This window comes from Procambarus clarkii, chromosome 17 (genome assembly GCF_040958095.1).
Source record: "Procambarus clarkii isolate CNS0578487 chromosome 17, FALCON_Pclarkii_2.0, whole genome shotgun sequence".
Classification (NCBI taxonomy): domain Eukaryota; kingdom Metazoa; phylum Arthropoda; class Malacostraca; order Decapoda; family Cambaridae; genus Procambarus; species Procambarus clarkii.
Genome location: NC_091166.1, coordinates 50,338,223 through 50,363,222, shown reverse-complemented (window position 1 = coordinate 50,363,222; position 25,000 = coordinate 50,338,223). Strand labels below are relative to the sequence as shown.

Here is a 25,000-nt window from a genome sequence, read left to right as displayed (position 1 = left end):
ACCGAGACATAGCTGGGACTTGCTTAACTGTCTCCAATGAGCAGCCAACGACGTGACTGCACTCCAGCACACAACATTTCATAAGCCATGTTCCTTAAAGTTTAGCTTTAATTTCCGGCAAGGTACTTAACATAATAATATACCCTGACTTAATACACCTCCAGGGCGCCCCGGGAAGCAGCCATACTGTGTTCTTCCTGGCAAGATGTCCTCCCCAAACATGTCCTTATTATGACCGGCCGCGACTCTCAATGCTGCGAGGGACGCTTATTACCTGCAAACTTCCCTTCCATCCTCAACCTTCCCCCTCTCCCCCATCCCATCCCCCCCATTCCTCTCATCTCTCCCTCCACTCCGTCCCTGATGCCGGGTCGGGCGGACCCCTCACCAGACTAAGGGGGTGAATATATATACTGAAGGGGAGCGAGTTTTGTGTTTGTCCTCCTGGATAACTCTGTTATATACCAGTCTGGTAAACCTTTGTTTCCACTCCTGGAAGACGCGTGTTTGTTCATTGGTGCAATATGGATCTACACCCAGGACTTTGGTACAATATGTATTAACACCGGACTGATACAGCATGTATGTACACGGGACTTTGGTACAATATGTATTAACACCGGACTGATACAGCATGTATGTACACGGGACTTTGGTACAATATGTATTAACACCGGACTGATACAGCATGTATGTACACGGGACTTTGGTACAATATGTATTAACACCGGACTGATACAGCATGTATGTACACGGGACTTTGGTACAATATGTATTAACACCGGACTGATACAGCATGTATGTACACGGGACTTTGGTACAATATGTATTAACACCGGACTGATACAGCATGTATGTACACGGGACTTTGGTACAATATGTATTAACACCGGACTGATACAGCATGTATGTACACGGGACTTTAGCACAGCATGTTTGTTGTGAGCATAAGTTGTGCTAATTGTTCATGGCAGCGTTGACGTGCTTTAAAAGCAAAGATCAAATGGAAGCGAGAAAAATAAATCGCAGATAATATATTGAGTTGGTAATGTTGGGGTTCTCTCCCTCCCTCCCTCTCTCACCCTCTCTCTCTCTCTCTCTCTCCCTCTCTCTCTCTCTCTCTCTCTCTCTCTCTCTCTCTCTCTCTCTCTCTCTCTCTCTCTCTCTCTCTCTCTCTCTCTCTCTCTCTCTCTCTCTCTCTCTCCCTCTATCTCTCTCTCCCTCTATCTCTCTCTCCCTCTATCTCTCCCTCTCCCTCTATCTCTCACCGCCTCACTCACCTAGTTGTGCTTGCGAGGGTTGAGCTTCGACACTGTGGTCCCGCTTCTCAACTGTCAGTCAACCGGTGTACAGATTCCTAAAGACTAGGGAACATCCGGGTCCTCGTTGACAACCGCAGGATAGAATCTGAGTCTTGAGAAGGAGAATGGACAGTCGTCTTATGGGGTTCTGTAAACCTTATCATCTGGCCTCCCGAGCTCAGATAAGGAGACCGCTGCTTGGACGGAGATAAGAAAACTTGCTGAAAGCCAAGATGACATTGAAAATCTGGAGGGTAGGAGCAAAAGTTTTCTTCTCTCAAGTTCCGAAGGTCCAACGGAGCTTTCTTTTTTCTTGGGAGATAACTTTATTCAGAGGCAACGTTCGGGCAGCCTGCAGTGCTCTCAGATTGTCACTCCGTCAAAAAATGCAACTGTTTTTGGGTAACTAGAAACGCACCTAACCTGTCTATGCCCATGCTTACAAAACGTCAACATTACGTTGCTTTAATCGACTTGAGAATGGTCCAGGACGGACCGAAACGTCGTCGTCGTCCCTTCACTTTCTAGTGTGTGATCTGGTCAACTTTATTTAATATTAACTCTTAAACATCGAATTGTTAACTGATTGGTCGATTCCGTTAATAATGCGACGCATTTGGGAAGATACCTGATAAGTATGGGTGGGTGTGAGGGTATATCCATAGCCCTCAGACTCGTCTGAAATACACCTTAATACACCTCTGTTCCACACAAAGGTGTATTTAGGTGTTTCTGGACCTGTGTATAGTCGTTCTCCAGGTGTACATCAGTCACATCAACATTGTACACGAGATTAAGCTGATTGCACGTCTATTAATACCTTTTTGCTAAGGTATCTGCCAAGTTTGTGAGTATGCACCAGCACCTTACAAGTGCCCTTACACCTGAGATGCTGCGGCCACATAGGAAGAGGTTTCCAAGGTGCTATACCGTCTTCCTCTCTCTACTTGCTAGAGGCGCTTGTGGTGGCTCTCTTATCTTACACGGCGATATTGTCTCTATGGAATCTTACATGGTGATGTCTCTCTCCGACCTTATAAGTGATCAAATCCACAAGGGCCGTGACGAGGATTCGAACCTGCATCCGGGAGCATCCCAGACATCCTCGTCACGGCCCTTGTGGATTTGTTCATTTGATGCATCACGTTAGTGTGATCTCTGTGTGTGTCTTATAAGTGATGTCTCTGTCAAATCTTACAAGGTAATGTCTCTGTCCTATCTTACAGGTGGATGTTTCTACCCGATCTTACAAAGTGATGTCGTATCTCTTGCTGTGCTCTCTCTCGCTCTATATATATATATATATATATATATATATATATATATATATATATATATATATATATATATATATATATATATATATATATATATATATATATATATATATATCATCCGGGGTGTATCGTAGTCGTCTCTGCCATGACTGGTTAACTGACATCCTGTGATACACAATTCAGCTCATCCCTGCGACGTTGTCTCTGGAGGTCTTGACGGTGAATAATACATCACTACGACGGAAGGAGTTACGACGCCCTAAGTGCTCAAAGATGCTTCTTGGGCTCCGTAATAGCCCATGAAAGACGTAGTTACTATGACATGCTCTTAAGATGCGTCTCAAGCATGATAATAAAAGGCCAGGAGACAAAGAGCACCCTGATATTTGTTCCAAGAAATTCAGGTTATATATTTAAAGGTAACTTTACAGGGTTTCCAGGTAAAAACTCGTAATTTAATCACTAGCTCCCACACACACACACACACACACACACACACACACACACACACACACACACACACACACACACACACACACACACACACACACACACACACAGTATACAAAGTATACATAGTGGTGAGTTTAGATAATATAAATTAAATATATTCTCTTTCAGAGGATTAAAAATTTGTTTCCAAACGCTCAGGCTGAGATAATGTGCATCTATATTTACACACACACACACACACACACACACACACACACACAGACACACACACACACACACACACACACACACACACACACACACACACACACACTGAACGCTTATTATTGGAAGTATAAGTTTAGAAAATGAACGTCTATTGGAAATTAAAACTTCTGTACTGTGCAATTTTCTGGGTTTACTAAACAAGGACCTAGTTACCAGGGGTGATGTACGGTCGTGCGCTTGTAGCCAATACAAGAAGAAGAAGAAGAAGTAGAAGAAGTAGCCAATACAAGTCATACAAAGTGAATGACTTTGAGACATAAGTGATACATCGCTGCGTTTCCCCTCACTCTCCCTCAAGGAGGTGTTTCTAGAGGGGAAAGCAGAGACCCACAGGCTGAGATAATGAGGTTCTTAATGGGGTCCTGCGCTAGGATGATGGTGATGGTGATGGCTTGTCAGTCTCTTGGTTATGACCTTGTCTTAATGCCGGGCAGCTTGTGAGAAGGGCTGGCCCCCACTTCCCGGGGTAAATATCGGCAAGGTGTCCCGCTCTAGACCCGCTCGTGAGGGCTAGAGGGCTGTGTTCTCGTGATCAGTGTTTATGAATGTTGTTTATAATGTTTGATGTTTGTATTATGAATATGTTGTTTAATTTTCAGTATTTTTTGTTTGCAATATTTGTAATAACCACTCCATTTGTACCACAGTGGTACAAATGGTACCTTGTCAAGTGTGTCTTGGTTATCTTTGCTCACATTAAGTGTGTTGTCGTTAAGTGTGCTTACCTATCACAGACTACAGGGGAGTGAGCTCTAGCTCTGCATGCCCCGTTTCCTTACCGTTTATTCCTGGCGCGCTAATTCGTTTATGATAGTATATTTAAGTGGGCTATAACGTAGCGTGGGCGGCGGACCTAATAAGCAACACGATAGAGAATATAGCAAGAAACATTAAACCCAAGACATTACATTAACTGGCCAGGGAAAGGCGGGTCTCAGGAGCCACTGCTCGACCCTGCAGTCACATTTAGGTCAGCTCACGCCCTAGCAAAACATCATATGGAAAGCTATTTGGAGGGAGAGAATTGTTGTAAGTAAATTACCGTAGACATTTTATTTTATTATATTTTTTATATTATTTCCTACCACAGACGTGGCCAGACATTTACAATGCTAATCAGCATATATATATTTTTTCTTCTGTCCTCCATGGACAGGGTGAGAGATCAGTTAAACCTATAGTTCAGTGATTTATTGTACAATCAACCACAGAAGGTGATTGTAGTGCTTTTAAAATGCTAATCTAACCTGCAGACATAAATGCACAGATTTACATCTGCCCTACAGGAAGTGTTTGAAGTTTCTATTTACATAGTATCATTAATGTGTGTTTACAAAGGTGAAATGCAATTCTGACCATGCAGCTTCCACATACCCTGTATACAAATACACACATACATATACATACGGTGTAAGAGCCCTGGGCCAGAATTGATCAAGCATTCCCCCCCCCCCCCAACGAAACCTGTATATCTTTCCTTAATGACGCTTGTCTTGTTTACATTTATTAAACACTTTATGAGCTTGGGAACTTCACAACACAAAGTTAATATTGTTATAAACAACCTCGGAGATGATAGAACTACACGTAAACAAAGCCATGAGGGGAGGAAAGATGTACCGGCTTCGTAAGTGGTTGCTTAAATGTTTTACGAATCGTGGCCCGAGACACGAGGGATCTGGAGGCGTATTGATTGAGGCGGTTCTCGCCCCAATGGTGATACCTGGAGGGAGGACTCCACTTGTCTCAGCCTCCACTTGTCTCAGCCTCCACTGTCTCAGCCTCCACTGTCTCAGCCTCCACTGTCTCAGCCTCCACTGTCTCAGCCTCCACTGTCTCAGCCTCCAGTTGTCTCAGCCTCCACTTGTCTCAGCCTCCACTTGTCTCAGCCTCCACTTGTTTCAGCCTCCACTGTCTCAGCCTTCACTGTCTCAGCCTCCACTGTCTCAGCCTTCACTGTCTCAGCCTCCACTGTCTCAGCCTTCACTGTCTCAGCCTCCACTGTCTCAGCCTTCACTGTCTCAGCCTCCACTGTCTCAGCCTTCACTGTCTCAGCCTCCACTGTCTCAGCCTTCACTGTCTCAGCCTCCACTGTCTCAGCCTCCACTGTCTCAGCCTCCATTTTATTTGACCATTTAGCGTGAAAAAGAGTTTTTTTGTCCTTTGCTGTATTTCTTTTTTTGTTCATCCACTTGGATTGGTCGGTAGAGCGACAGCCTCGCTTCTGGCAGAGCCGGCGTTCGATTCCCGATAATCCTAGTTGATGGGCATCGTTCCTTCACTCCTTCCTCATATCCTAGCTCTTTGTCCTCATATCCTAGATCCTTGTCCTCATATTCCAGCTTTTGTCCTCATATCCTAATTCATTGTCCTCATATCCCAGCTCCTTGTCCTCATATCCCAGCTCCTTGTCCTCATATCCCAGCTCCTTGTCCTCATATCCTAGCTCCTTGTCCTCTTATCCCAGCTCCTTGTCCTCATATCCTAGCTCCTTGTCCTCTTATCCCAGCTCCTTGTCCTCATATCCCAGCTCCTTGTCCTCATATCCTAGCTCCTTGTCCTCATATCCCAGCTCCTTGTCCTCATATCCTAGCTCCTTGTCCTCTTATCCCAGCTCCTTGTCCTCATATCCCAGCTCCTTGTCCTCATATCCCAGCTCCTTGTCCTCATATCCCAGCTCCTTGTCCTCATATCCTAGCTCCTTGTCCTCTTATCCCAGCTCCTTGTCCTCATATCCCAGCTCCTTGTCCTCATATCCCAGCTCCTTGTCCTCATATCCCAGCTCCTTGTCCTCATATCCCAGCTCCTTGTCCTCATATCCCAGCTCCTTGTCCTCATATCCCAGCTCCTTGTCCTCATATCCCAGCTCCTTGTCCTCATATCCCAGCTCCTTGTCCTCATATCCCAGAACTCATCCTCAGACGTAAGAAATACAATTATCCGCTACTATTATAAAAAAAGCGCTACAAACAAACACACCTTTTTTTTTACACACACCGAAACGCGTGAAAAACAAATAAAATTCGACGCCCAAAATATATTTCAGCGGGCATACCTAACGTTGCAATTCATTGCTCGCTTACAAAAACATAACAGATTATTGCCCGGGGATCTATTTATACTCCCTGAATAATTTATTAATAATAGTTTTATTACAAAAATAAAAGTAATAATGATACTACAAATAATAGGTCTTTTTTTTGACCAACAGTGCATACTGTGTATTGTTATGTGGTCGTAGTATACTGTAAGTATATTGTCTGTCAAGTATTCTATAATATACTTGGCTTGTATGACTGATTGTATGACACTGAATCATAGAGAGAGAGAGAGAGAGAGAGACAGAGAGAGAGAGAGAGAGAGAGAGAGAGAGAGAGAGAGAGAGAGAGAGAGAGAGAGAGAGAGAGAGAGGGGTCCTATATACTGACTCATAGAGTCAAAGTGAGAGATTTCATATATCGATTCCTATAGTTTATGGTAAGCCTTATCCCTACTAATTTTCCCTGGCACACGACCTGCCAGGAGGTTACCAACCAGGTCCCCAATTACTGCTGGGTAAACAGAGGCGATCACAGTTAAGGGTTGGCGCCCAATCAATCCTCCATGGCCAGGACTCGGACGCGGGTCCGGACGAATTCGTTCACCTGAAGCGGCGCGAGTGTGTTAATTACCACTGTACCGCCATGGGACGTCAAGCCCTTTGTTGTTTGCCACACAAACACACACACACACACACACACACACACACACACACACACACACACACACACACACACACACACACACACACAGTGTGTGTGTCCTAACGGCTGAGTTCACCTAGCAGTAAATATGCACCTGGGAGTTAGACAGCTGCTACGGGCTGCTTCCTGTGTGTGTGTTTGTGGGAAAAATAAAAAAAAATCAGTTGATTGATTGATAGTTGAGAGGCGGGCCCAAAGAGCCAGAGCTCGACCCCGCAAGCACAACTTCCCCCTCTCCCGGGGGAGGACCGATACACAGGTGTGTTGTGATGGGTCTACAGGTGTGTTGTGATGGGTCTACAGGTGTGCCCTGGTACACAGGTGTGTTGTGATGGGTCGACAGGTGTGCCCTGGTACACAGGTGTGTTGTGATGGGTCTACAGGTGTGCCCTGGTACATTCAACAAGTTCAACTATGCCAGCAAACAAAAAAAAATTCTTTTGTTTGGCACCAGAATAAACACCATGAAAGTGGATGATCCGGACAAGTTCTTGAATGGTATCCAACTGATATCAACACGAGCACAGCAGATTTGGGAAAGCATAAATTTTCACAACATGCCCCATGCACTCAACACCCCCAAGTCCAGACTCCTGCAATACCATATGTATAAAGAAAGGTAAAGTGCCAGTAGCACGAGCGTTCAAATATGGAGGAAAGAGTTTGGTTACAGAAGCACTTCAGTCAGAAAAATATATCTCCACTACACAAGGGAGGTAGCAAAGCATTGTCTAAAAATTATAGACCAATCTGATTATAAGATATTTTGTAATAGTGTTTGAAAGAGTGATTAGGAGTCAGATCTTCACTGTTATGGATATCAACGACCCTTTACAATCCAAGTGATCATGTTTGTAGAGCGGGAAGATCCTGCTTTTTCCAAGTAATTAACCACTATGACAAAATCTCGGATGCATTAGAATAAAAATAAAATGCAGATGTACTCACCTGCAGGCGATGAGTCACAATAACGTGGCTGAAGTATGTTGACTAGACCACACACTAGAAGGTGAAGGGACGACGACGTTTCGTTCCGTCCTGGACCATTCTCAAGTCGATTGTGAGAATCGACTTGAAATCACAATCGACTTGAGAATGGTCCAGGACGGACCGAAACGTCGTCGTCCCTTCAACTTCTAGTGTGTGATCTGGTCAACATGTACTCACCTATTTGTGCTTGCGGGGGTTGACCTTTGGCTCTTTGGTCCCGCCTGGGGTATACTCGGACTGTGTGAAGGTATTTGATACATGTGATCATGGAGTGATAGCCCATAAAATGAGATCAACAGTGTGCCCTGGTGAAATAGGTGCAACAGGTGAAATATGGTGATGGTTATCTTGAGGTTATCTTGAGATGATTTCGGGGCTTAGCTTCCCCGCGGCCCGATCCTCGACCAGGCCTCCTCCTTGTCACACACACCCAGGAAGCAGCCCGTAGCAGCTGTCTAACTCCCAGGTACCTATTTACTGCTAGGTGAACAGGGACATCAGGGTGAAATAAACTCTGCCCATTTGTTTCCGCTTCCACCAGGGATCGAACCCGGAACCTCATAACTACGAATCCGAAGCGCTGTCCACTCAGCTGTCAGGCCCATATGATGGATATTAAATTTCATGTTAAAGAGAATGCAAATGGTAAGTCAATAAAACAAAATGAAATCCAGGCAAAGTGAAAAGCTCTGTGTCATGTCTTTGCTCCACTGCTTTTTCTCATTCTCACCTCAGATATAGACAAAAATGCAAATCATAGCTTTGTATCATCCTTGAAGATGACACAGAAATCAGTAGGAAAATTACTTGTAGTTGAAGACATTCAAAATTACAACCGATATTAATAAAGTAGTCGATCGGGCAATGGAAAATAACATTAGGTTTAGCAGTACTTCGTACTGCTAAACTTAATGCCAGGTACTTCGGCATGGAAAAAATTAGTAGGAGTAATGATGTCTGACGACTTAAAGTTTAGTGAGCATATCCAAGCAAATATAGCGCCAGCCAGGAGAATGATAGGAGAGGCATTATGAGAACCTTCAAATCCAGGGATTCCATCACAGTGCTCATACTATTCAAATGACATGCTTTTTCCACCTTTTGAATACTGCTTGATGCTCACTTTCCTTTTCACAGCAGGAGAGACTGATGAAATAGACGGAATACAGGGAACATATACAGCATGTATAAGCATAACAAAAGGGCCCTAAATTATTGGAACCGTCTCATAGCTCTTGAATATATTCTCTCGAAAGGTGACGAGAGAGCTATCATAATATATTGATACAAGATACTGGAGAGCCAGGTTCCAAACTTACTCAGTAAAGTAACACTATACTGGAGAGAACTATATAGTAGGAAATGCAGAATAGAGGCCGTGAAAAGTAGAGATGCCATAGACACCCTCAGAGTGCACTGGATGATCATTAGAGGTCAACGGGTGTTCAGTATACTACCAGGAAGTATACTAAATATTACCGGAACAAAAGCGGACTTCTATGAAAAATAGGCAAATTTACTGCAAGAAGTGCCAGACCAATCAGGTTGTAGTGGATATGTGAGCCACTCCCAAGAAACATTCTGTTTGCAGCAAATTGTCAAACGTCAAGCCTGGCACCAGGGCGGCCTTGGGGTGTAGGGAGTGGGCTTGACGGTAGAGCGACGGTCTCGCTTCATGCAGGTCGGTGTTCAATCCCCGACCGTCCAAGTGGTTGGGTACCATTCCTTCCCTCATCCCGTCCCATCCCAAATCTTTAATTAAGGGAGCCGGTCGGTCGAGCGGACAGCACGCTGGGCTTGTGATCCTGTGGTCCTGGGTTCGATCCCAGGCGCCGGAGAGAAACAATGGGCAGTTTCTTTCACCCCTATGCCCCTGTTACCTAGCAGTAAAATAGGTACCTGGGTGTTAGTCAGCTGTCACGGGCTGCTTCCTGGGGGTGGAGGCCTGGTCGAGGACCGGGCCGTGGGGACACTAAAGCCCCGAAATCATCTCAAGATAACCTCAAGATAACCTCAAGATAGAGAACCCAGAACACACACGCCAGGTTCACCTATGGAAAGTAATGCCCTCTCTCCTGCATTTCTAAGCACCATTGCTGCTTGTGATGAAGCGGGTAACTGTCTCAAGGCACAACTCAAGATGCTGTCCATCATATCGACGACACACTTCATTCCAGACCTAAGGATGAACGACGAGCTTCACGCTTCTCATTTCCTGGGCCTTAACCTTACCTTTGTGTCGTTCGTCCTGGGCCCTAACCTGACCTTTGTGTCGTTCGTCCTGGGCCCTAACCTGACCTTTGTGTCGTTCGTCCTGGGCCCTAACCTGACCTTTGTGTCGTTCGTCCTGGCTAAGTCTTGCATCATGTCATTACTGCTGCTCTCGTCGTGTAAGACAGTGAATGTTTTACAGTGGATTCATCACTTGGTGTAAATCATCAACCCCCTTCTTGTCGGCGATGGTTCAATTCTCCCTTGTTCTCTCGCCTTGTTGACTTATTCTCCTCCGTGAGAACCTGCACTTGTCTCTATGACTTCCACAACTCCGTCTTGAACTCAAAACAAAGTTTTCTCAAGGCAGAGCAACAAATTATGCAGTTAATACATTATGAGGTGGCTCACTGGCTACACTCATTCGCTCCAGACGACACACCTTATAAATATATTATGGAAAATTATTTCAGTCCGAACCCAAGGACTTGGGGAATATGTATACACCAGTCGATCGAAGGTTGAGAGGCGGGACCTAAGAGCTAACGCTCAACCCCCTCCCCTCCCTCGAAGGAGAACTAGGTGAATACCTATCCCCATGCAGCCACCACCCCGCTGGAAAACAGGTCTACAACAGTCACGTGGACGGAAAATCTCATTTCGCAAGAGAAGTGTTGTGTGGACGGTGTAGTAAACAAGAGCTGGGGGTTGGTGTATGTTTGTGCGAGGGGACGGACCGTTTGTTGAGGGGAAGGACCGTTTGTTGAGGGGACGAACCGTTTGTTGAGGGGGCGAACCGTTTGTTGAGGGGACGAACCGTTTGTTGAGGGGACGGACCGTTTGTTGAGGGGACGGACCGTTTGTTGAGGGGGCGAACCGTTTGTTGAGGGGACGAACCGTTTGTTGAGGGGACGGACCGTTTGTTGAGGGGACGGACCGTTTGTTGAGGGGACGGACCGTTTGTTGAGGGGGCGAACCGTTTGTTGAGGGGACGGACCGTTTGTTGAGGGAGCGAACCGTTTGTTGAGGGGACGAACCGTTTGTTGAGGGGACGAACCGTTTGTTGAGGGGACGAACCGTTTGTTGAGGGGACGAACCGTTTGTTGAGGGGACGGACCGTTTGTTGAGGGGACGAACCGTTTGTTGAGGGGACGAACCGTTTGTTGAGGGGACGGACCGTTTGTTGAGGGAGCGAACCGTTTGTTGAGGGGACGGACCGTTTGTTGAGGGGATGGACCGTTTGTTGAGGGGATGGACCGTTTGTTGAGGGAGCGAACCGTTTGTTGAGGGGATGGACCGTTTGTTGAGGGGACGGACCGTTTGTTGAGGGGGCGAACCGTTTGTTGAGGGGATGAACCGTTTGTTGAGGGGACGAACCGTTTGTTGAGGGGACGGACCGTTTGTTGAGGGGACGAACCGTTTGTTGAGGGGACGAACCGTTTGTTGAGGGGACGGACCGTTTGTTGAGGGGACGAACCGTTTGTTGAGGGGGCGAACCGTTTGTTGAGGGGATGAACCGTTTGTTGAGGGGACGAACCGTTTGTTGAGGGGACGAACCGTTTGTTGAGGGGACGAACCGTTTGTTGAGGGGACGAACCGTTTGTTGAGGGGACGGACCGTTTGTTGAGGGGATGAACCGTTTGTTGAGGGGACGAACCGTTTGTTGAGGGGACGAACCGTTTGTTGAGGGGACGGACCGTTTGTTGAGGGGACGAACCGTTTGTTGAGGGGACGAACCGTTTGTTGAGGGGACGAACCGTTTGTTGAGGGGACGAACCGTTTGTTGAGGGGACGGACCGTTTGTTGAGGGGACGGACCGTTTGTTGAGGGGACGAACCGTTTGTTGGACTAGCGTCTGGTACTGGTAGACTGAACTGTGAGTTTATCTGCTGTAACCATAGATATCTTGGGGGTCGAACAACGAATCTAAGAACAAACAGTATTGAATCTTTAGCTTCGAAACATTACGAGGGAGAGTCATTCTCCTATAAGGATAAACCACCAAGCCATTACGACTATATAGCTCTGGGAAGGGATCAGGATAAGGATCTTGGATGGTCGGGGTATTGAACGCCGACATGCATGAAGCGAGACCGTCGCTCTACCGTCCAGCCCAAGTGGCTGGTCGAAACTTTACGAGCATTTACGACGATTTATTGCGTGGAGAACATTGTGTAAACATGGAGTTGTTATTGTGTGTGTGTGAAGAGGGTCAGGAGAGTACATGGCAGCAGTTACTATAAGTACTAACTTAATAGGAGAATAACCTATGACAACACAGGGAAAAGATACTCATCACAAGACCTGCAAGTCCATAACTTGATAATCTGCTGTCAAGTAGAGTACGTGTGTTTATGTTCGTGTGCGTGTGTGTGTGTGTGTGTGTGTGTGTGTGTGTGTGTGTGTGTGTGTGTGTGTGTGTGTGTGTGTGTGTGTGTGCGCATGCGTGCGTTAATTTAAATTAAACTCAAATATGGAGCTGCTGGTGTTGATGCGGGATGGGTTTGATAAGGAGAGACCACTGTGAACCTCTCCAGGAGACACCATTCACTGAGGTAGGCGAGCCGTTGGTTCAACAAAAGGGATTTCAGTGTTCTTTCTGTTGGGTCTGGAATATTGCGGGAGTGTTCCAGGGCTCTGGAGGCCAGTGGGTGCTGGACGGACCTGGAATACGCCTTAACGCTGTAGAGAAAGACACTGTGGCGCGGAATGACAAGCCATACCATGGCTGTTGGCCGGGTGATCTGGTGGTGGAATGTGTAGCGTTGCTGGAAAAAATCAAAAGTGATTTCAAGGTCGTGTATAATTTATCCTGTTGGTATGGCTTCATGCTGGAGAATGTATAATGAGAATGATAAGGTTGTATCATGTTGGGCGGAGTATAATGTGGCGTGATAATGTGGGGTGTCGAAGGGTGTATGTTGACTTTGATGGTGAAGAAAGCTTCTGAAGGGTGGGGTTTGAGGTCGACGGTATAGCATGGTACTGAAGGGTGGGGTGTTGAGGGTGAGGTGAAGGGTGGGGGTGAAGGGTGGGGGTGTTGAGGGTGGGGGTTAAGGGTGGGGTGAAGGGTGGGGGTGTTGAGGGTGGGGTGTTAAGGGTGGGGTTAAGGGTGGGTGTGTTGAGGGTGGAGAGGGATGGGTTATGTAACATGTTTCCTCATCCTGGTGCCGCGTCCTGTATTAAAGTTTCAACATTGCTCAGGGGAGTGTGTGTCTTCCTCTCCCTGGCTCCACTCTTTTCCTGAGCTCACACAACCTGCCCTGCTGCTGTGGCTGTGGCTGTTGTTGCTGCTGTGGCTGCTGCTGCTGTGGCTGTTGTCGCTGCTGCTGTTGTGGCTGTGGCTGTTGTTGCTTCTGTGGGTGCGGTTACTGTAGTTTGTGTGGGTGGTGGTGGTGGTGTGAGTTTAGAGGTGGAGAGGGCATATATCTATGAGTAGCACTAGCGGCTTCAGCACTCGTGGCTTCAGCACTAGCGGCTTCAACACTCGTGGCTTCAGCACTAGCGGCTTCAGCACTAGCGGCTTCAGCACTAGCGGCTTCAACACTCGTGGCTTCAGCACTAGCGGCTTCAACACTAGCGGCTTCAACACTCGTGGCTTCAGCACTAGCGGCTTCAACACTAGTGGCTTCAACACTAGTGGCTTCAGCACTAGCGGCTTCAACACTAGTGGCTTCAACACTAGTGGCTTCAGCACTAGCGGCTTCAACACTCGTGGCTTCAGCACTAGTGGCTTCAACACTAGCGGCTTCAACACTAGCGGCTTCAGCACTAGTGGCTTCAACACTAGCGGCTTCAGCACTAGCGGCTTCAACACTAGCGGCTTCAGCACTAGCGGCTTCAGCACTAGCGGCTTCAACACTAGCGGCTTCAGCACTAGCGGCTTCAGCACTAGCGGCTTCAACACTAGCGGCTTCAGCACTAGCGGCTTCAGCACTAGCGGCTTCAGCACTAGCGGCTTCAGCACTAGCGGCTTCAGCACTAGCGGCTTCAACACTAGCGGCTTCAGCACTAGCGGCTTCTGCACTAGCGGCTTCAACACTAGCGGCTTCAACACTAGCGGCTTCAACACTAGCGGCTTCAGCACTAGCGGCTTCAACACTCGTGGCTTCAGCACTAGTGGCTTCAACACTAGCGGCTTCAGCACTAGCGGCTTCAACACTCGTGGCTTCAGCACTAGTGGCTTCAACACTAGCGGCTTCAGCACTAGCGGCTTCAGCACTAGCGGCTTCAACACTAGCGGCTTCAGCACTAGCGGCTTCAGCACTAGCGGCTTCAGCACTAGCGGCTTCAGCACTAGCGGCTTCAGCACTAGCGGCTTCAACACTAGCGGCTTCAACACTCGTGGCTTCAGCACTAGTGGCTTCAACACTAGTGGCTTCAGCACTAGCGGCTTCAACACTCGTGGCTTCAGCACTAGTGGCTTCAACACTAGTGGCTTCAGCACTAGCGGCTTCAACACTCGTGGCTTCAGCACTAGTGGCTTCAACACTAGCGGCTTCAGCACTAGCGGCTTCAGCACTAGCGGCTTCAACACTAGCGGCTTCAGCACTAGCGGCTTCAGCACTAGCGGCTTCAGCACTAGCGGCTTCAGCACTAGCGGCTTCAGCACTAGCGGCTTCAGCACTAGCGGCTTCAGCACTAGCGGCTTCAGCACTAGAGGCTTCAACACTAGCGGCTTCAGCACTAGCGGCTTCAACACTAGCGGCTTCAGCACTAGCGGCTTCAGCACTAGAGGCTTCAACACTAGCGGCTTCAACACTAGCGGCTTCAGCACTAGCGGCTTCAGCACTAGCGGCTTCAACACTAGCGGCTTCAGCACTAGCGGCTTCAGCACTAGAGGCTTCAACACTAGCGGCTTCAGCACTAGCGGCTTCAGCACTAGCGGCTTCAGCACTAGCGGCTTCAGCACTAGCGGCTTCAGCACTAGCGGCTTCAGCACTAGCGGCTTCAGCACTAGAGGCTTCAACACTAGCGGCTTCAGCACTAGCGGCTTCAGCACTAGAGGCTTCAACACTAGCGGCTTCAGCACTAGCGGCTTCAGCACTAGAGGCTTCAGCACTAGCGGCTTCAGCACTAGCGGCTTCAGCACTAGAGGCTTCAGCACTAGCGGCTTCAGCACTAGCGGCTTCAGCACTAGCGGCTTCAGCACTAGCGGCTTCAGCACTAGCGGCTTCAGCACTAGCGGCTTCAGCACTAGAGGCTTCAACACTAGCGGCTTCAGCACTAGCGGCTTCAGCACTAGAGGCTTCAACACTAGCGGCTTCAGCACTAGCGGCTTCAGCACTAGAGGCTTCAGCACTAGCGGCTTCAGCACTAGCGGCTTCAGCACTAGCGGCTTCAACACTAGCGGCTTCAGCACTAGAGGCTTCAACACTAGCGGCTTCAGCACTAGCGGCTTCAGCACTAGAGGCTTCAACAGGGTTCAAGATCCCAGCAACGGTTTGCTCCGAGCTCTTATCATCATTGCAATTTGCTTATCTTGAACCTTTTGGGGATTTTTTTTTTTACATAGAAGATCTAGTTCTTCCGTGTCAGTGCACAGACTGTCTTGGGATTATTCTGGGATTATTTTATTGATAATAAAGAGACCTATTAGCAGGTATGATCTATAGGTCAGATACTGACTGGTCAGGACTCCTCTGGGATCATTTCCCTTTGAATAGTTCCACTTTTGTTTCATCTATTAGCTTACCTCTCCGTGTTTTTGTAATATGTAAATATGTATGTATAGTATATATATGTATATGCAGTCGATAGGTGTAGGTTCATGCAGGAAAAAACTATTATTTTCTTGCATAAGCTTTTGGCTTGGTAGGATATTCTGACATCCCCCATCCTTCTCCATCCTTAGGCTGATGGGGGGCTCTCAGCCTTGTCCTGAGGTCTGGCAGTGTTCTCTCTCTCTCACTTTTGACGATCGGTTCAAATTTTGTACCGTTCCTTCGACGCCCTGATGCTCTTGGCGGGCAGAGGTCTCTTGTGCTGTGGTGGCCGAGGCACGCTGTGTGTAGGGAGGTATTTTGGCCTCTCTCACTGACGGCGAAGTGTCGTGCTCTGGTGTGCTCTATAGTGTGCTCTACAGTGTGCTCTGGTGTGCTGTAGTGTGCTCTGGTGTGCTCTATAATGTGCTCTGGTGTGCTCTAGTGTGCTCTGGTGTGCTCTAGTGTGCTCTGGTGTGCTCTATAGTGTGCTCTGGTGGCGTGCTGGCGTTCACTCCTGGTTATCACCGGGTTCACTTCCTCAACTACTCTCCTCTTTTCTTGCGACGTCTGCGAGTTATTGGGTTTATCTGTCTGGCGTTATTGCTGCAGCGCTCTGGCCCAGAGTGACGCCTGCGGTGAGTGACGGTGCCTGGCGTCTGGCCCAGAGTGACGCCTGCGGTGAGTGACGGTCCCTGCTGTCTGGCCCAGAGTGACGCCTGCGGTGAGTGACGGTCCCTGCCGTCTGGCCCAGAGTGACGCCTGCGGTGAGTGACGGTCCCTGCTGTCTGGCCAGTGGGGAGCCGGTCGGCCGAGCGGACAGCACGCTGGACTTGTGATCCTGTGGTCCTGGGTTCGATCCCAGGCGCCGGCGAGAAACAATAGGCGGAGTTTCTTTCACTCTATGCCCTTGTTACCTAGCAGTAAAATAGGTACCTGGGTGTTAGTCAGCTGTCACGGGCTGCTTCCTGGGGTTGGAGGCCTGGTCGAGGACCGGGCCGCAGGGACACTAAAGCCCCGAAATCATCTCAAGATAACCTCAAGATAACCCAGTGGCACCGAGAAGGGATGAAGGGTGCTGAGGAAGGGGGAAGAGGTTGTGGAAGCCACCTCCCTGTACAACTTTAGGACCGGATTATGATCTTGTATGTTAATACATGCGGGGTGTATAATGATCCCCCACAGGAGAATATATACTTGTCCAAACTATACACCTTCAGGGTGTTAAATTGTATGTGTAGTCAGTCCTTCGTATGATGTGATGTACGAAGTTGAATTGTATGTCAGCATAGGCACTGTGGTGCACAGTATGGTGCAGTATGGTGCAGTATGATGCAGTATAGCATTATATTGCACCGCCGGAGCCAGTTGGGCCGTGCAGGCCACGCCACCGCTGGTAATGCCGCGAGTTAATATGTAAATAAGAGCTCGCTTATTGGATCTGTTTCAGTTATACTCTTGTGTATGGCTGGTGTATATGGGGTATTTTTATTACATCAATTAATTCAACAATATAATATAATTTTGTGTGTAGTTATTATACAATATCCAAACATCAAACAGTGTTTCCAAGCTGCGATCAAATATCATTCTTGCGTTGTTTGTTTGTTTGTTGGAATGTGTGGGGCGTGGAGGAGCATGGTGGAGCGTGGTGGAGGAGGAGCGTGGTGGAGCAGGAGCATGGTGGAGCAGGAGCGTGGTGGAGGAGGAGCATGGTGGAGGAGGAGGAGGAGCGTGAAGGAGCAGGAGGAGCGTGAAGAGTGACAGGTGAGGGCTAATGGCTGGGTTGTGTTTCCTGCTTCAGGATCGTTAGTCGCATTTAACAGTATTGGCTGCCATCCCTTCACGTGACCCCGGGCCCCCTCCTGCCTCGCTTCACCTCCTACCCTCTCTAGCCCCGCCCTAGCCTCCCCTTGCCTCCAACTCCCCTCACTAGCCCTGCCCTAGCCTCCCCTTGCCTCCAACTCCCCTCACTAGCCCTGCCCTAGCCTCCCCTTGCCTCCAACTCCCCTCACTAGCCCTGCCCTAGCCTCCCCTTGCCTCCAACTCCCCTCACTAGCCCTGCCCTAGCCTCCCCTTGCCTCCAACTCCCCTCACTAGCCCTGCCCTAGCCTCCCCTTGCCTCCAATTCCCCTCACTAGCCCTGTTATCTCGAGTATTAGGGACGAAATGTGATGTTATCAAGATGTTTATTTACATTTTAACAAATGATGTTTAATTTCGTCCAAAACATTCACAGTGAATATTACTGAATAATGTTGAATATTATGTTAAGTTATGATGTTATTCACTGAAGGGGGGGGGGGAGAATATAAGCTATATCCGATAAATTAAAAATAATATAATATTTAAATCAGCAAATATGTGCATATACTGAGCACTCGAATAATGAATTAAATCATATTAAAATTAAAGCAAATTTAATCAACATACTTTTTTAGTTTACAAACATTAATTCAAGTTTAAATCCTTTTAGATTAGTACGACAGAGAAGGGTACGACATATATACACCGGATATATATGTATGTATATATATATATATATATATATATATATATATATATATATATATATATATATATATATATATATATATATATGTATGTATGTATGTCCCGCTTCTCGGTCTGTGTATACACAGAGTTTACTTCAATCCTGGACTATGTTCATGACTAAAGTATACTTACTGGTGAGTCAGTAAACTATTGTGGTGGGCTTAGTGGCCCTCCAGAGGTTGACAGGCCTTAAACCCTCGTCATGAAGCCAATCGGAGCTACCTTAATCATGGTAATTCAACCCCGTCCTCTGGAGCGTTTACAACGTCACTAAACTGATGTACTAAATGGCCACAGCCTGGCGCCATGATTGACGAAAGATGGTTCAAGTAAGATCTTAGATAAGATGGTTCAGCAGATGTCAACAAGGACCAGGCTGTGTATTATCCCCCATAATACACAGTTAAGCTCACCAGAACTACCATTTCACATGTGCAATTATTTACGACATATAAACAGTCTCATATGAACATATCAACTAACAATCGACTTGAGAATGGTCCAGGACCGACCGAAACGTCGTCGTCGTCCCTTCACCTTCTAGTGTGTGGTCTGGTCAACATACTTTAGCCACGTTATTGTGACTCATCGCCTGCATATCAACTAACAATTGTTTATTATTAAAGCATTGCTCCTTCCGCCAGACACTTTCTTATTCTTATTTTCTTTCATTCATTCATTCTAAGAACATTCTTAGACTATTGCTGGTTAGAGACGCGTGGGGTTAACACCTTCATGACCCGCCTACCACCCTTGTACCTGGGACGTTATTGCTTAACTATCTGGTCGTTCGATTTCTCTGTCAAATATGACCTAAAAGCTGTGAATTTCCGAAATCAGTTATTATAACATGTCTGAATCTCTTCCTACTAGGATTCTCCTCCAAGTATGGATCTCTTCCTAGCACGAAGAGATTACGGTCAACATAAAACGAGTCCAGTTGGTTCAAATAACTACAGTACATTTACTAGGATTTATATTCAGCGATATATGGGTGATATATTTGATATCCAAACATGGCTGGCCATGTCCGCAGGTTCTTGGATCCCGCCTTTCATGCCGCCGGTTGTCTGAAGCAATGACTCTTGTCCTCCTTCACTATCATACCTATCTTGAGGTTATCTTGAGATGATTTCGGGGCTTTAGTGTCCCCGCGGCCCGGTCCTCGACCAGGCCTTCACCCCCCAGGAAGCAGCCCGTGACAGCTGACTAACACCCAGGTACCTATTTTACTGCTAGGTAACAGGGACATAGGGTGAAAGAAACTCTGCCCATTGTTTCTCGCCTGCGCACGGGATAGAACCCTGGACCACAGGATCACGTGTGCAGCGTGCTGTCCACTCGTCCACCGACACCGGCTGTGTGTGTGTATGTGTGTGTGTGTGTGTGTGTGTGTGTGTGTGTGTGTGTGTGTGTGTGTGTGTATTTTCACCTAGTTGTGCTTGTACGGTCGAGGTAGGCTCCTAGTCCTGCCTTCCGAACATTCTTAGATTAATCTAATGACTCATTTCTCACGTTTTTTTCATATTTACATTTAAAACTTTTAATGGAATTAGCTTCAACGACTTCTACGTCTAAGATATTCCAGCTCTAACGCTGACAACAAAAATCTATGACGTCTCTGTGACTCATTTGCGCCTCGTAGTTTCCATCTATGACCCCTCGTTTTGTTGTTATAGCTTTAAACAATTCTGCTTTACCCACTCTCTCTATTTCCCTTACTATTTTATATGTTATCATTTCCCTCCTTCCTCTCCTTTCCTCCAGTGTGGGAAGGGCCAGTTTTGTCAGTCTTTCTTCATAGCTTAATCCCTTGAGCTCCGGAACGAGTCTCGTTGCATATCTTTGGACCTTTTCTAGTTTTTCCTTGTCCTTTTCAGATGGGATGTTCCGTGCTGGGGATCGATGCTGGGGTGTTGGGTTGGAAGTATTGAGTTGAATCCAGGCAGCCAGGCAGGCAGCCAGCCAGGCAGCCAGCCAGGCAGGCAGCCAGTCAGTCAGCCAGCCAGTCAGTCAGGCAGGCAGGCAACCAGGCAGGCAAACAGGCAGGCCGACTTGTCTGCCTGTTTGTGTTTTGACTGAACTGCCTGTTACATATCTCCAGAAAAATCCAAAAAATACGGGCATAATATTTTTATCGGGTGTGCGTGTGTGCGGCTGGCAGAAACACTCCAAGTTGCCGAGGCAAATCTCACTTTAAAAAAGGATATAGCAGAGGGGGAATTGATATAGGAACGAGTGTGGTAAATACTTCCTCACTGTGTCTTTGAGGATCTATTTTATCTATCACTTTTTTTTCATATATTCGAACACTCACGTCCATTCCATTATTACGTGTTCGGTTTGCTATTTATATAGCGGACAGGTAGGCAGGGTTTGCGTTATCAGGGCCGCGGATCCCTGATATTATGGCGATAACTTGTAAAGATAATCGTGATGATTATTGATAGAGCAAATTATAAAGTTGCTCCGTTTGGATATATAATTATATTTGCCATTTTTGTTGATTGAATGTTGTAAATATATATGTATGTGTGTGGGCGCTTATCGGTTTTAACACATTATTAGGACTTTAAAATTCGTTTTGTTGGGGACATTAACCTTGTGTGTGTATGCTATATATATATATATATATATATATATATATATATATATATATATATATATATATATATATATATATATATATATATATATATATATATATATATATATAGCATACACAGCATACAGCATACAGATATATATATATATATATATATATATATATATATATATATATATATATATATATATATATCTGTGAACCTTGAGCCAAATATGAGCCCAGTCAATAAGTAGTGACCTATACTCATAATTTAAAAAGTTGAATTTCAACGACCGTCACAATTTTGTATCCAATATTTTGCTTACCTTTTTTTTTAAGAAATACATAATACAGTTACATAATACAAAATAAATGCCTTATTCCGCAAGAGCGACATCTTGCGTATTATTCCGCGTCACAGAGAGCAGCTTACAGGAATATTTCCTGTAACCCCTTGATCGAGTCCACCCTTCCCTCACATGTTACATTACTGTACCGGCCGGTTGTTGAACACACTACCATTTTCATCCGGCCGCCATAACCGGACACAATCAGGTATACGGTTGTCGACATACTGTTCCGTATTATCAAATATTTGCGCTGAAAAGTTATGACAGAACACAATATGCGGAAAATAGCAAATGGTGATTGGTGTTGGTGCACAATATATCATTGTGTTGGGAGTTGACAACAAGGGGGGGGGGAGGGGGGGGATAGTTTACGGTGTTACTGCTTGTATGAGTACATATATGTACTGCTAGAGTGTACACGTGTGGTGTTGAGTGGCGTGTATGAGTACATAATTGTACTATAGAGTGTGTGGGTGTGGTAATGAGTGGTGGTGTTTATATGTACTTAACTGTAGCAGAGTGTGTGTGTGTGTGTGTACAAATGTGGTGGTGAGACGCTTGTATGTGTACATATATGTACTGGGGAGTGTACACTTGTGGCAGTGGTGGTGCTAAGTGTCCTCGGGTGGTGATCAGAGGTCAGTGACATAACTGCTGTTATTGGTGGCTGGGAGGTGGTGTGTGTATGGTAGGAACTGTTAAGTGTGTTAGGGGAGTGTGTGGATTGAGGAGGGGAGTGTGTTGAGTGAGAGGGATGTGTGTGTGTAGAGTGAGAGGGATGTGCGGGTTAGAGGGGGGGGGATTTATAAGGAAGTAATAAGTACAAAGGATTAAAAAAAATCCAAATCGACCGATAACCGGAGCTACAGATCATTGCTAACACTGTAAGGTTTAAGATAAGCATTATTCCCATTAAAAAAAACTAGATAAACAAATTGATCTGAGAGACATGATTAATACCGATCTAAAACCAATCAAAATAAAACACATGGCCACAGAGCACTGACACTCACCTCTGAGTGTGATGTGAACACACACTAATGTTCTTCTTCAACTTTGTTCTTGTATGTTCTCTCGGGAGCACACTGGGAAAGGTGATCACGTTACACCCTGGTATCAGGAGTCTGCTATACGGACAGAAGCTAAACTCAATTTCCATTCACTAGGAAGGCGGGGAGGAAGAAGGGGACAAGACTGACACACGTGAATAAATGGATAAAAGGTTTCTAAAAATATCCTTTCCCCCCGTTTCTGTTTTATCAGTGTCATCTTGTCATAAAACTCTTAACATTAATCTGTGTTGAACCTTCCTTCGTAGAATCGATGGTGTTGTTGTATGGAGTCAAAGTTCACTTTGTTATTAAGTGTTTGATGGGTCTGCTGTTTACTGTAGAGTACTGTGTAGGGGGTGCTTGTGTTTGATGGGTCTGCTGTTTACTGTAGAGTACTGTGTAGGGGGTGCTTGTGTTACATGGTTGCTATACCTGTGTGTGTACTCACCTAGTTGTACTCACCTAGTTGTGTTTGCGGGGGTTGAGCTCTGGCTCTTTGGTCCCGCCTCTCAACCGTCAATCAACAGGTGTACAGATTCCTGAGCCTATCGGGCTCTGTCATATCTACACTTGAAACTGTGTATGGAGTCAGCCTCCACCACATCACCCCCTAATGCATTCCATTTGTCAACCACTCTGACACTAAAAAAGTTCTTTCTAATATCTCTGTGGCTCATTTGGGCACTCAGTTTCCACCTGTGTCCCCTTGTGCGTGTTCCCCTTGTGTTAAATAGACTGTCTTTATCTAGACTGTGTGTGTGTGTGTGTGTGTGTGTGTGTGTGTGTGTGTGTGTGTGTGTGTGTGTGTGTGTGTGTGTGTGTGCTGGTGCATCCGGACTCAAGCTTAAATCTTCTTAATTAATTCTGATTTAAAAGATTAAGTACGTGGATACATGTAAGGATAATCCTTCGACAAAGCAGAGTGACCTATAAGTGTACTTACACTTGTGTTCAGCTCAATGTGAACTGATCAAGAGGATTTGTCTGAATCTGATGCTGGACATCAACGAGATTTATTTGTGTTTACTTATGTAAACACTTGGTCGGCAGTGCAATATATATATATATATATATATATATATATATATATATATATATATATATATATATATATATATATATATATATATATATATATATATAATGTGGACGAAAAGGTAAGATCAATGATTCTGGTACGAATCTTTTCTATTTTCCTTACATTTTTCTTCACTTGAGAAGGAAGTTGTAAAATGAACTATTTATAGTTCATTTTCAGTTATATTTGGTCTGACGCTAAGAATTGCGTTTCCTTAACTCTTGTTAACATCAAAGGCAGAGTTGGAATAGTTACAGTGTCCCGGCTTCATTATATATACCCGAAGATGAGGTGAAGGAAGCACCTCACTTACAGGTGGACTGTATGTTGTCACTGTGGTGTTGTGGTGACGGCTGGTGCAGTGTGGTGTGTGTTCCGTCGTGTTGTGGCTGTTGGCAGAGTGTAATGTGGTGGTAGTTGGGCTGTTGATGAGTGGCTTGGGTTATGTATTATGCCTCGCCCATCTCCAGTCTTCTGTCGTCGCTGTATCTGTCAGTTATTTTGGTGTTTGTTAGAATATCTCTGGTGATGGTCTAGTTATGTATAGAGACAATATGTTCCTTGTTAGTACCTTGTTGCTTGTTCATTGTTAGGCGTCTTGAAAAGTATGTTGTTGTCTTGCCTATATATTGTGATCGTTGGGTCTGACAGTCCCCAAGTGGGCATGTGAAGGCATAGACAACATTCGTCTCTTTCAAGATTCTTTGTTTTAGCATCTCCTGACACCACTGAGAGGCTGACAGCCCCAACTAACTCAATATATAGGCAAGGATCACATGTTTAATCAATATTCTAACTCCACTAACAATTTAGAACATGCTCGTAGTCTTAGGCACCAAAAATATATTGAGCACATATTGCACAAACAATTGTAAGTGAGTCCAACGTGCAATTATACACAAACCACGCTTGTTAGGGGCCGCGTATATGACTGGTTGATGGCAGACAGCGCCACCACGCTCTAGTGAGTAAACCCTCAACCATTAAGTTATTGTTCATACGAGATCAAAACATGCAATATTCCTCGCATATGATAATATGTTGCTCCACGCTTTCAACAGTGTCTGGCAGTAAGAGACAGACGAATACATGGACAGACAGACAGACAGACAGACAGACAGACAGACAGACAGACAGACAGGACAGACAGACAGGTGGACGGACAGACAGGTAGACGGACAGACAGGTGGACGGGCAGACAAACAGGTAAAGAGTGAGTTACAGTTAACTCACCTCTCTGCCAGTGAACAAACCTCGCCCTAGTAACATTAAGTGAAGGTTGGATGAACATTATGAACATTGATGTAATGTTGAGTGGAGAGGCGGATGTGGCAAGGCTCCCTACCCCCCCCTCCTGCAATCACTTTAAACACTCACATACTTCATGATGACTTAAATGTGTCTACCTGCAACTGCTCTCAAGTTGGCAGTAA

General features: G+C 46.0%; 1 protein-coding gene across 1 annotated transcript; it reads right to left on the bottom strand.

Annotated features, from left to right (window-relative positions):
- Positions 1 to 13,610: 13,610 nt before the first annotated feature.
- On the bottom strand, positions 13,611 to 24,858 carry LOC138365711 (streptococcal hemagglutinin-like). The gene is made up of 3 exons (XM_069326207.1): positions 24,801 to 24,858; positions 21,584 to 21,687; positions 13,611 to 15,698 (listed from the first exon to the last, which is right to left on the bottom strand). The coding sequence occupies exons 1-3, from the start codon at positions 24,856 to 24,858 to the stop codon at positions 13,611 to 13,613; spliced, it is 2,250 nt and encodes a 749-aa protein (XP_069182308.1).
- Between the last annotated feature and the right edge of the window lie 142 nt (positions 24,859 to 25,000).

Excerpts from the sequence above, each read along its gene's own strand:
- LOC138365711 (XM_069326207.1), bottom strand. The coding sequence starts at position 24,858 with ATGTTCATCCAACCTTCACTTAATGTTACTAGGGCGAGGTTTGTTCAC. Across the intron at positions 21,688-24,800 it reads GTTTGTTCACTGGCAGAGAG|CGCAAATATTTGATAATACG; the intron begins GTGAGTTAACTG and ends ATAACTTTTCAG. Across the intron at positions 15,699-21,583 it reads GTGTGTTCAACAACCGGCCG|AGCTCGGAGCAAACCGTTGC; the intron begins GTACAGTAATGT and ends AATGATGATAAG.